The sequence below is a fragment of the Sinocyclocheilus rhinocerous genome, unplaced genomic scaffold, assembly GCF_001515625.1.
Source record: "Sinocyclocheilus rhinocerous isolate Xijiao unplaced genomic scaffold, SAMN03320098_v1.1 scaffold1371, whole genome shotgun sequence".
Lineage (NCBI taxonomy): Eukaryota > Metazoa > Chordata > Actinopteri > Cypriniformes > Cyprinidae > Sinocyclocheilus > Sinocyclocheilus rhinocerous.
This window is the reverse complement of record NW_015637531.1, coordinates 144,528-158,402: the sequence shown is the minus strand read 5'-3', so window position 1 is coordinate 158,402 and position 13,875 is coordinate 144,528. Positions and strand designations below refer to the sequence as shown.

Here is a 13,875-nt window from a genome sequence, read left to right as displayed (position 1 = left end):
TCCTGTACACATGTGTTTTTGTTCGGGAGGTTTTGTACTCGTTCAGAAGATGTGTAATTGCGCCCCCTAGTGTATAACAGTGAAAACACGAAAAGCCGTAAAAATACAACCGGAGCACATGCCGCTGAGGTGAGGGGCGGGACGCTTAGACGCGCACTAGAGGCGGTTTAGCCAATCACAACACACTGGGCTAGCTAACCAATCATAGCCCATCGCCTATATCTGAGGGCGGGGCTTCATAAAAAACAGGAAAAGATCAGCCCGTTTCTCAAAGAAGGGACAGAGCTGTGTAGAATAAAGGTAAATTATGTGAAAAATAATGTGTTTTTTTTAAAACGAAGAATTAACACAATCAAGCCTAGAAAAAAAACAGTGAACCACCCCTTTAAAGATACTTTAAAAATGCAATTCATACACACAATGACCTGAACTCTGATGAGTACGTTTTAAATTTCTGAATTAAAATTCACGTTAATATTTTTTCAGGGGGAAAAAATGTCAGGGTGATACATCCTCCCTCACAATTTTTAAAAAAAAATGCTTACATTGCATACACTCATGTATTCATGAATTCAATTCAGCAAGGATGTATTAAATACATCAAAAGTGACAGTAAAGACATTTATAATGTTACAAAATCAGCATAGTATGATTTCTGAAGGATCATGTGACACCGAATACTGAAATAATGGCTGCTGAAAATAATTACATGAATTACATTTCAAAATATATTAAAATAGAAAACAGTAATTTGTCTTTAGTATAAGAGGCTTATTTCAAAAACATAAAAAAAAAACCTTACCGACCTATTTTGAACGGTAATGTAAACCCACTGAAAATAATATGTACGTTTTTCAAAACTATGAAAGCAACATGAATACAAAGAGTACATATCTAGCTATGAACATGCTATGTGCATTTTCTCGGTTGCTGCTAAGCCATTGCTAGTTCGAAAAAGACAGAAGGAAGAAGGGACATCCCTATGCTTAAAAAAAATAAATATGAGTGAATTAATCAACAAGTTGAGTGACGTGACATGACATCAGGGTGGCCAGGAAATTATCTTAAGGCGGGTCGAACCAAAGCATGTACCCCAGAGCACCTCAGCAGCGGAAATCAAAGAGACACTCATTACTTCTGCTGCTGTTTGTCTCTCATTATTAAGCGAAAGAGCGGGAGGATCAAGAATAGCCACAGAGGGAGGGACAGAGGGGATATTTTTATGTGCAACTGTCTGCTTGGAGCAAAGGATGCTCCAGGTAAAGAGACAGGGATGTCACTGCCTTTCTCATGCCCTCAAGACAACATGGAGTGGGACAAAAACACAGAGTGCCCGATCACTGGAGGGGATCGTATCTCCTTTAAACGGACTTGGCTTTGTTTCCTCTGGAATAAAAGAGCACATTACTGAGGCTGTGTTTTTCATATGGCAGCCAAGTCCAGTCAGGACGAGTCTGCTCTGATGTGATCCGTGTCATATAATTTCAAGGTTAAACCCTTTGCCAAAGATTACGTTAACCTCTAAGAGCTTACGAATTATTATAATCGTATTAACCCGTGGCCAGGGAGAATACAGATATTCAAATTGTTAAAATATACTAAGAATCACCGGCTCGCTGGACGACCCTTGATTTAAAGTGTAAACTATCAGATTTGAATTCAGCTTTAATCAGGTTGACTCAGAATTTTCAGATTCGAGTCCTTTTAAAACCTGAATGAATTAATAATAATTAATTCCCTTACAAATGAGTTAATTTCATTACAGTACAGTAGTAAAACACCCACAGATGTAGCAGAAAACATCGGGGTCATGTTTGCATTTTCTTCTGTCACTGGTAATAATTCATTATTTTATGCATAATTAGGCATAAAATAATGTCATTAGAAATAATTCACATGTGGAAATCGGCTGAGCATTGAACAAATAGTTGTAAACTGGCTCAGAGGAAGACAGGAATCATGTCTTTGTGGCAGTTTTCTGGTGATCAAGGGACAATACAAGACTTCCTCACCTTATGAATGAATGTTGAAAGCTAAAATGCTACAAAATGCACATATTTTGTGAGAAACCGATGTGCTAGAGAGAGAGAGAGAGAGAGAGAGAGAGAGAGAGAGAGAAAAAAATAATTTTTCAAAACAGAATCCCCAAATGAATAAGAAAAAAAGTATTGGATTTTATTCAGCAAACATGGAAAATAATTTAGTTTCCTGGCTAAAGACTAGGCTAAACAAAGCAAAAGACTAAACAAAAGGCTAGAGCAGGGGTATATATATATATATTTTTTTTTTCTCTCTCTCTCTCTCTCTAATATCTTGATATCTTGCATTTTATGCAAAAATGCATTTTATTTCCCCCAAAATTCTGTGTTTTCCATTTGATTTCTTATGGATTCCGTTTTTTATGATTCAGTACAAATTTATCATAAAAAATGGTGTCTAGTGAAATGAATTAATAAAACTTTAACAATTTAATCAATCTTTTAAAATGTAATCAAATGAAAATCAATTTACAACAAAACATTGCATTTTTATTTTTTGATCTTATTTTATCAGACATGATGCTGAACATCAGAACTGTATAAATTAATAATAATAAAAAATAACTTGGTTGTACGATATTCCTTAAAAATAATAATATCATTTTTACTTTGAGAATTGCATTGTAGTATACAGTTAGTAATATATTCAGTCATATAATTTCAAGTTAAACCGGACTTTTATTTTGACGGTTTGTCGTGAAGGTCTTTTTCAGTTTTAGTTTTAGTTTCAGCGTGTATTTGACATTATTTTTTCTCAAATGAAAAGGCATAAAGCTGGTGAAGTGACTCAGAGCAGCTCTGAAGATGAAGTGCATGTGTTCATGTCCTCATATATTGAGACGCAGACACTGAAAACACCGCGAGTCACGTGTGTTTGCGTTTGTGTATCAGATGAAACTACTCCACGCATTCACACAGACACAGAACATGCAGACTTATTAGCGACATGCACTGACTGGTTGCTGTAACATTTATTTCTGTTGTGATTAATCCATATTGAGTAAAAATGTCCAGAGCTTATCATCATTATTAACATAAATGTTATCATAATCTCGATATGATATCATTTATCGCCCGACGCTAATTTAGGCTATTTATAGAACGTGCTTGGCGGGCGACTCAGAGACTCCATGCGGGCTACCAGGTGCCCACGGGTACCACGTTGGTGACCACTGGGCTAGAGGTTAGTCAACAGTCTCTTCCTCACAGCGCAAAGCAAAGAACGTCAGTTAATTACTTTGCTACCACTTATCTCTCTCCACTTCTCTCAGAAAAAAGATAGGATCTCATTCCTGTCAGCTCCTGGGGGCAAAAGGTGACAAGCAATCAGCGTCCGGCACTACCGTCATCCAGGCAGCCATCAGATCTGTTCAGTCAGACCGTGGACAGACATCATTAGGCCAGCAGAAAGGTTATTTTTAAGAATTTCCTGGGGGGGGAAGCATACAAGCACTCATGCAACCTCATAACACAGCCCTCTGGAGTGCCGCAGTGTCCGAACAACCATCCGGAATATCACTGAAGCAGGGGCCACTTATGGATTCTCCCACCAACTCCATTTTGTTTTAATGCTGAAGTCACTGATACACACATTGACACATACAGAGAATTCTTCATATACTTACTGTTTAAGAGAGGTTATCTATCCACATATTTTTATCTTTATTTAATTTTGTGTAACTTTTCAGTTTAGGTTTCAATTCGTTAGTTTTTATGGTGAATAAATAATTTTTGTTTGTTTTTTGAAATGATGACTTATTTTATTTCTAATTCCGTTTAGTTTTTGTTCATCTTGTAGTGCCCTCTCTTGGTGTGTAGCACCTCCAGCTCTGCATATTCTTCCAAAACTGCTACATTTCAGTACAGATTAAGTACAGATTGTTTTGTATACAAATGTAATGTGGCCTCAGCAAAGAGGCTGTTTACGGATAGGGCAAACCTTTCAGCAAACCAAAAGTTTACAAATGTGAAAAGGGAATTTACATAGAAGTCTTAAAGGCACAGTAGCAATTGCAAGGCCCTTTACACACTCTACAGATAATGTACACAGTGTTGCATACCAGAAGAACTGTTTCACCGCCGAGCCTTTTTAAAAAAAAATTTTTTTTTGCTGCACTATAAAACAACTCAAACATTTTTTATTCCACGCAAAGGAATAGGTATACAAACAGCACGTTCTACTTACCAAGTCTTACTGAATCTAGACTATTAAACAGTTTATAGCTATACTAGTGAATTAAGAATTAGAATAATGTACTAAAGATGTACTGTTGAAGTCATGTATGGGGTCTGTGGCTCAGCTGTGTGCGTGTAGAGCCCTGCTGTGGAAATGCCCAGGAGTCCGTTTAAGTGTTTCACAGCTTTAATTGTTATCAGGGGTAAACACAGAGACAACTACATGCAGGGGTCAAACGGCAGGCCTAAAACTAGTCACACCATGTCACTGCAGTTCATCAGCACACATAAAAACATTGTGCCTGACAGCTGTCAGTCCAATAGTGACGTCTGTGTAAATGCCCATTTCCCCTTGTGGCTGTTTAGACATGAAAGATTTCATAAAAATAGCCAAGTATGAAATTCTCTGACAACAAAAAGGTGGCAGACTGATAAACATCATGCTCCAAACATTTCTCTTCTGCTAGTGACTCGTCGTCGACAGATGAGCCTTTGGTAATGTGGTTCTCCTGAGTGGCCATTACTTTGATAAACAGTTAAAGCAGCATTAGAGCTTGACACATGGATCAATGAAAGGTGGGGTGGGTGTATGTGCGTGTTTACAACTATAGGATAACAAATCACTGTTTAAGAAAAACCTTCCACCAAGATGATGACAAGCAAACCCCCCAAAGCAGTTTGAGGGGGCTGCACATGGTAATGCGCTCTACACTTACCTGTGCTGATTCCTGAGTTGGCAATGACTGTGGCATCACTCCATTGGTCAGCGCTGGACACAGAGTATGAGCGCTGATGCATCCCATCTGGCCGACTGTTAAACGACACCAGACTGATGCCACTCGCCATCTGAGACGCAGAAGAACTACTTGTCACAGAGCCTGCGGGAGAGACGCATGATAATTAATACACCGTTAATATGATATACCCAATGCAACAAATTTCCTGATTTGTTCTTGTCATCTGTAATGCCATATAGTTTTTGTTTGCATTATGGTGTACATTTAGAGTGTAGTTTTGTTTTTGTTTTCTTGCAAACTCGAGTTTTTATAATGTTAATAAATATATTTTTACAACATGTACAATGTATTGGCAGTATACTGGTTATCAGCCAATATTAGAATTCGTATTTTTTAAGCAGTATTGGTCAGTTATTTAATAATGTATGGTCATTTAAAAAAAAAATTACATTTAGATTACCTTTGTAATCATAATCAAAGTTTATATTTAAAAAAATTATGAATAATTCAGTAAGGGGCTAGTTCTGTCATGTCAATGTGTATATTCTGTCAATAAAAGCCTAGAATAAATGTGATCATATAAAGTGATTGTGTCTCTTCAGAAGACTTAGTTTAAACAGTTTACTGTAGATTAGATTACTTTTATAATGTCTTTATGAACTTTTTGAAGCTTACAATTGTGGCTACTTGGACTTTCAATGAATGGATGAGAGAATATAAAAAAAAATCTCCATTTGTATTCGAAAAATGTATGAAAATCTTAGCTTCATGTCATTTCAAAATCATAAGTAAATGATAATTTTTTTCATTTCGGGGTGAACTAACCTGTTAAATGTAATATGTAGCAAATCTAAAAAATATATATATATATATATATATATATTATACTGTATATTGTTGTGATGCATGTCATTTGTAGCATTTAAAATAATTAAATTTTTAGCGCTTTAATTTATTTAGACAAGACAGTATGCCATTTTAATACCATCCCCAACAAGAGAATGATTATCAACTTACTGATATTGACCAAAATTTTTATATTAATGCATCCCTAATTTTTTGACTTCTAGGTGTCGTCTTCGCAATACTTTTTGTTAATGATAATACTAATAAGTGTAACTAGCACTCATGCACAAAACTTCTTGATTTGTTGTCATCGATGAGCATAAATAGTGACATCAGATTACTCGAAGGTTAATTATCACCACCGTGAGGCATCATTAAACTGCAGAAGAGGTTCGTCTGACTCACATGGAAATTAAAGTGGACATCATAGGAAGTCGCATTTAATCGCACTAGTAAGATTTCACCACAGCTGAGCAGAAAAGAACGTGGGAGGGATATGATATGACGCGCACATACAGACTCAAACACTAACAACCATAAGGCTTCTGGGCTTACGAACAGAACAAATCTAACTTTTTTAACAGTTTGTCCAATAGCAGTGAACAAAATGTAAATAACACTGATTTGATGATACCGCTTGCTCTAGCTACAGTCACACACACACAGAAAAAAAGAAAGAAAAAAAAGGGGTTCAGTAAATACTTTCCGTTTTTTAATATGTTGTTATTGTTGCAAAAAGGTGTACCCACAGGCCTCCACTGGACCGTTGCAAACTCGACTGAATGAAATGTCACGACTCAATTTAATCTCCATTGTAGCGGATAAATCAGACGGCAGCACCTTTGGGTAAATGGCAAAAGCTGATCATACTTCAGGACAGCCCTGATAAACTACATTTTTACATCAGTGGTCGTCTGGAGGAAAATAAACACTATGTATGTATGAGGGCAGAGAAGGGTCTACGCACACACACACACACAAGAACAGCAGTGTGTGAAGATATGCTATAATGGATTTGGTGCATAATTGGAGCTCTCAAAAAAAGAGATGTTAAGACCAAAGGAATAAGAGGTGCATGTGATCACGCCGCTGACCCAGCCCTACAGTCAAATACTCGACTCACAAAAGCTTCACTGCCTTACCACTGTGAATTATCTCTCTTTTCTACTCTACCGCTCCCTCCCTCCTTCCCTCATTCTCTCTCTCCCTCTCATTAGTGCTCATTTCGGACTTGCCTGACTGGAGAACGAGCGCTGATTGCATTAATATTCATGACAATAATTAGTACATGTATTATGGGTCACTGAATATTCATGCTATTAGTTTGGTCCTCCTGGTGCTGTGTGTGTGTGCACCCAAGAAGGGTCTTTAACACTCCTTGGGGGGCTTAAGGATTGTTGATCCAATGAGTGTTACACGAATAACTAAACAATAACTTAATTGTTTAATTCTCTACTAATGAAGACCGCTTCTTAGGCCTATTATATTGACATTAAGATACTTTTATAATACATTTGTTTTCTTGGAAAGAACTTGCTAAAATAATGTAAGGAAATGTTTTGTATTATTTCTAATATGTATTAAGTATTATAATTAATTACTTTAATTTATACTAAATTAAATATATTGTATTATCCATTCATTCATTTGCCAAACCACTTTGTCCAGTGTGTGGTCACAGATATGTTGGAGGCTATTTTCTCAGGCCATAGGCAGGGAACACCCTGGATGGATGAACAGTATGTATTTTATTACATAAAATAAAAATGAAAATTACACTTCATAATTTATATTATTATTATGTAATTTTGATATATTATATTACATAATTAAGAAAAAAAAAATTGTTATATTATTTTACATTATTATCCGATTTTATTTAATACAAAATACATAAAACAAAGCAAAGTAAGTGTCTGTCCAAGCTGCAGGTTACTCATGTCCTTGGTCAGCCCATTGGTTTTGGGACTGGGGGCCGCACATGTGGAGATGGCCCTGGGGGGCCTCTTCCCTGGAACCTTCACTGTAGTCCGAAGCAGGTCGATCTCCTTCCCATGAACATTCTGCATATAATCCTTTAGTAAAAATGACAAAAGGATTACTACAACAGCATTGGACACTCTGGATGAAAAGTGTCTACTAAATTTATTTTGTCAGCACACAGTTAATTCTGTCCACCCTCTGGAGGTGAAGAAATCAATATTAATGTATTTGATATTCACAGTGAAGTGCAGAAAATCAGCCGTTTAGATCACTTCTTCTTCTTCTTCTGAGCTTCTTTTTCCTCTTCTGCGGATCACAGCATGCCATCGCAGCGTGTGTTTGGCTTCTGACTCCGTTGTCTGGATTTGCGCGTGGCTTTGCTTGCATTGATGATGAAAGTTACTCAATGCTAATAGGGATGCAATTACCAGCCGCAAGCTGTTGGCCCGCCACTCCTGAAGGGCTCTCCTGTGGCTTGTTAAACCGTGTTGAGAGCTCTTGGCTTTGAATTGCCCTTTTGTTGGCCTCTAGTGAGGGATGGACACGTTATGCTCTTGCTTTACACAGACTATACACAGAGATTCTCAGGTCTTTGTGTTGTTTGATTGGCACTCAGCTGATGTATGGCAGTTCCGGGTGGTACGCTCTCCCTCTCAAAGCCTTGCTCCTGCTCATTAAGGCGAAAGACTCCACGAAGCTGCTCTATTGAAGAACATATGTTATTGCGTTTCAGGAAGGACATACACTCCGGGGACTGGTCCATATGTAACTCTTGATTTAAAATAAAGGACGAGCAAACCACTTGAGGGATTTAGTTAAGGGAGTTGAGTGCTCAAATGTGAACAGTTGATGAAAAGATCATCATCTGGCCACTTCAGGGGCAGACGTGCATTTAAAATTGATGCTCCACATCGATGAATCTATCAAATCGCGCTGTGCTAAATCATAATCACGTAATGTTTAACAAAAAAGTGTAAGTTTAATGAAACGCACAATAGTTATGTGCCCCAAAAAAAGATTACATAAAGTTGTGGCGTGGTTGTAATGGATGTGAACATGGATGATTTATTTGGGATTTTTTCCTCACTAATTAGGTTGCATCTATTGCCATCCACTTAATCAGCTGCATTAATGTGATTTCTTTTTCACATAGTTGAGCAATTAAGAGCCCTGATTGAGTTTCATCCTATTAGCCTCCGCAAACATTCTAATTGATGCCTGTGTAGCAGACACCTGCTGATGAGAGGAACCTGTTCACAGCCAAAGGGAGGAGGGGGACCATACATCATGACGCACACTTCCTTTAATTCACCCAGATGAGCTGGCTGGACTAAAATCTGTCAATGTGTCAGGAGGGCATCTAACCCAGTGATGGGTCTGAAAGGGTTCAGATAACAGAAAACCTAAATATAAGAAAAAAAATGTAGTTGACCATATAATTAAGCAAACTTTTAAAAACAGAGGGGAAAAAGACACTTCCCATATCTTATCTACCATATCCATTTTTGGTTACAAATTGTGATTTTTTTTTTCTCATCCCCAAACAATAAATAAAATAACTTTACTTTAAAAAGTTGAAAAATTCTTCTGAAAATCTATTTAATCAGCATTTTCAAGCTTCAAAAAGTACATAAAAACAGCCAAAACAAGTCTATCATCATTTCTGTCCATTTTTTGTCCATCCGGACCACTCGATTCATATGGATTACTTGTTTTGGCTGTTTTTATGTACTTTTTGAAGCTTGAAAATGCTGATTAACATCAGAAAACATCTGCACTACACATGAGGATGAGTAAATGAAAAATCCCTTTAATAAGTAAATCTATAATAAATAATATAATATATACTACAGCAGCAACAACAATTTAGACATTATCATTTTGGTCTATATCTAATTTATACCAATAAACTAATTTAGGCCTATACTGGCCTGAACGTGACAAAATACAGGCTACAACAGAAATGACCAGATATTTACAGTAAAACTAAAATCAGTGATGACTGGTTATCTATTTACTGATTCAATTGTGAAAACATTTTCAATTTTAAGTCAAAATCTATAATACACTTAAGAAGTTACCATTTCATTGTTTACTAAAGTTAAGTTTAGTTGTAACACTTGGTATTTTTAATAAGATATTTACTATTTTTTTGCTTTCATAATGTGAAAAAGAGAACAGACACTGTGGTATGTATATCTATCTATCTATCAAAATGACAGAACATTTACAAAATTCAGTAAATGAACAAAAAACTCTAAAGCCATACCCTCACTATAATGTGTTTTGTGTGGTGAATTATTGGTTGTAGAGAGCATGAGATAAAAATAATATAATGCAAAGTTTTTGCATGGACATATTGCAGATTTGTTCATTTAAATCATAAAACTGCCTTGTTCTTGTTCAGAGTGCAAGGTCTGACTACATGCTATCCATATCTTTATCCATTTATTCTAGACAGTATCTTTCATCTGCATTCGAGATGCCAAACGCACTTTGGAATTGGTTAGCACTAACAATAAGGTCTGATTAGGGCTGTCGCGGTTAGGAAATTTACCTTGTGGTTATTATGGGTGGCTCAATAGCGCGATATGCGTAAGGCAGCTGGTTCATACTTCCCCTGTAGAACACTGCACATTTTGTGCTTTATGTCCGATGTTAATGTGGTATCCTCATTTAATGGTTTAAGCATATCTTCTGTCAGGAGTTTCAGGGCGGGTTTGACTGAAGACACTGTAACGTAGCTCTCGCCAGACAGCAGATCCGTAAACGAAACCCCGGATACAAACAGTTCGCGGGAAAATGACACTCGTAACACTCTTGTATCATTATTAATTTATTTAATATTCAATGCACAGTGATTCATTGTAAAACAAGGCGGCCACGCCTAAAAAAAAAAAAAAAAAAAAACGTGAACACTGCGGTTGCTGCGGTTGCTTTCCTTCCTCTGCGGTTGGCTCGTCAATAGCGCGGTATTACAATATTGCGGTTATCGCAACAGCCCTAGGTCTGATTACACTCCAAAAAAAAAATCCAGAGAGGGAAAACAACCAATAAAAGATGGCCATTTCCATTGGTGTGTGGGCAAACAGGTCATCCGAGTTGATGATTATGACAAGCCATTACAGCGTTATATTACACATCAACCGTGTCAGCCGTGTGCAAACAGATGAGTCGGTAATTATGGACAAGACAGTGTCATCAGACACCATGCTTACTGAGGCGGACACAATAATCCGTTAAACGTCAGTGAAAAGAACATAAAAAAACCTGGATGTTAGAGTGACGGGTGAACAGAGAATAATAACAACATTAACAGGGCAGGACCAATAAGATGAGGAGAAAGGCAAATACAATACAGGTGTACTGGCGGTGTGTGTGTGTGTGTGTGTGTTGGTACTCACATGCAGACTAGGATGATATGTGAGGACTCCGTTGTCACAAAGTGTGACATATTTCTTCTTCCACTCTTTGTTCAGTGACTTGCCGCTTCTTTTCAGCAACATGCCCTGATACACAAAGACAGAAATACACAGTTTATTCATCATTACCGAATATTAACAGTATTCATTTATTATTGTCTCTCATAATTATTGTGAACAACACAGCATCATGGTCTGAAAAATTGTTTATAAAATGCTTTATAGTGTGAGAGAGGGTTAAAACTGTCTGTGGTTCATAAAGTATCTCCCAATTTTCACACACACACACACACACACACACAAAACACTCAATTATTTTGTACTCAAGTGAACAGAAAGTTTATTTGCATACTTTGAGGAGAGCGAGGGAAAAAAACGCACTGTGAGCTAGCTACACATGCAAATTGGCCTTCGAGTGTTAGCGAGCACATTAGCACTATGACACGAGCACTAACCTTCCTCTCCTACGCACATCAGTGGCGGCTGACTGCCCATTTAAGGGTCCGGCCGCCCACACCAAATTTCAGCCAAATTCATTAGGCAAGAAGGAAATAAAACTGTCCGCTGATTAGCAATTACGCTGCTGCGGCGGCGTGTCACTTCGCTGGACTTGTTAAACATTAATGCGCAGACAGGACAGATAATAATAGATTTCTTGCTCTGGCTTGCCACGGAGCCTTCAACACCAGAGCCGACAAGTTTCTGTCACTCGCTGCCTATTTCTCTTCTTGCTGTTTTTGTCTCAGTCACTCCACAGCCTGAATTTTCATTAAAAAATGCAACAATCCCTAACAGTAAGGGGGGGGGGGGGATATGTACCGAAAGGAGTGATAGTGAAGTACACTTGAAAATGTAGTTTTCCGAGGCTGAAAACATGTAAATAATAAACTTCACCTTGTCAATGTCAATCTTTAAATTACAGTAGAGATTTTTTTTACTTTTTCACAGCATGTAGCAGAAATTGAAATTTGACATTTTTTAGATGTAATGCAAATTTAAAAAATAACAATTAATAATAAATATATTCATAAACACACACACACACACACACACACATATATATATATATATATATACACAAGTCAATGGCAGACTCTCCTGACGCATGTCAAATAGAAGAAAAGAAAAAGGAAGGAAAGCTTTGTCACGACTTTCATTACATTAAGACATCAAAATAATATTATAATATATTTGTATATCATTTTAATAATATATTTAACATTAGACTATAAATATGAATTTCTATTATCAAATTTAGTGGTTAAAAGAGGTTTTAACAGCATGGGATGGAATGGGAATAAAAAAAAAATTTAATTTGTAAGACCTTTCAGAATATTAAATACTAAAAAAAGGTTTTTTTTTGTTTTTTGTTTTTTTAGTGCAACAGTGTATTGGATGCTTGAAAGTTACACCTGATTTTTGTGGAAAGCCAAAAAAAACAAAAAAAAAACTGAAGAACACCAAATGACAATAACAACATTTCGTGACACTGCATCTGTCGCTCAGAGTCAGTGTAAAACTTTCTAAATAGAAATGTAAAAAAAAAACACATTTATTTTTGATCATGTGCTCTAGTATGATTTTTACATTGTTTTATTTCATATATGTTGTGGAACTGTTCTGAGATCAGCCTGGCCTCGTGTGACACATATATGCTTGTTCTAAGATCAGCTGGGTTTTAGTTAATTGGGCCTGTAACTGTTCTGAGATCAGTCTGGCCCTGGGTGATGGAGATTTACGTGTGGGAGGATGTTCCCTTAGGTCAGACTGCACGTCTGTACACTCTAGACCCAGTATTCAAGACAAGAGAAGAGCGCTTCCTGGGGGAAATAACAACAGGCTCTCCTGCTGAGTGGTAAACACAAGTTGACGAGCTTTTTAATTTCCTAACAAGGGTGCTGCCGCTAGCGGCCAAACTGTCACATAGGGTGAATATCCATTACTTCATTAACTAAGACTGAGATGTGTGAATGTGTGTGTTTGTGTGTGAGGCCCAGGGAGAAAAAAAAGAGCAAAAATGAAAGGGGGTAAGAGAGAGAAAGAAAGGGATGGACAGATTGAGAGAGAAAAAGAAGATGATCTTTAAATGAGGGTGTATGAGGGTGTATGTGTGGGGTCTCTCCAGGCATGGTGTATTGGGCAGGTAGCTGTCTCAACCTGCTTTGGATATAGGTATATTAATTTTGCACATCCATCGGGAAGATGACAAGTGATCATTCAACAGGAGAGGCTAACTGAACATCACGTCACTTCTCTGATGGGAGTAATCGTTCATTATTTAAGGCCTGGGCCGGTGACACCCTGCTTGCCTCTATTTTACCCTCCCCTGGTTGACAACCTGCAAGGTCTTGTAATGTTGTAAACAGGGGCCAAAAAAATAAATCTCAAGCAGACATTTACTCTCACTACAAACCAGTGGCATAAACATAGCTGCTATGTTAAAGGGTTAGTTCACCCAAAAATGAAAATTAGCCCACAAATTACTCACCCTCAAGTCATCCTAGGTGTATATGACTTTCTTCTTTCAGATGAATCCAGTCGGAGTTGTATTAAAAATTGTCTTTGATATTTCAAGCTGTTTAATGCCACTCAGCGGGTGTTGCATGCATCAGTCCAAAAGAAGTTAAATAAAAAGCGCCCATCCATAAAAAAAAAAAGTGTCTCACACGGCTC

The 13,875-nt window shown here is 37.2% G+C and overlaps 1 protein-coding gene across 1 annotated transcript in view; it reads right to left on the bottom strand.

Moving 5' to 3' along the window:
* The window catches only part of LOC107748916 (arf-GAP with GTPase, ANK repeat and PH domain-containing protein 1-like), a 156,992-nt gene that overhangs the window by 36,794 nt on the left and 106,323 nt on the right, over positions 1–13,875 (bottom strand). The window contains exons 10-12 of the mRNA XM_016563924.1: positions 11,185–11,289; positions 7,716–7,872; positions 4,931–5,101 (exon numbers count right to left, since the gene is read on the bottom strand). Coding sequence (XP_016419410.1) covers positions 4,931–5,101; positions 7,716–7,872; positions 11,185–11,289 — 433 coding nt within the window. The remainder of the gene's footprint in view (positions 1–4,930; positions 5,102–7,715; positions 7,873–11,184; positions 11,290–13,875) is intronic.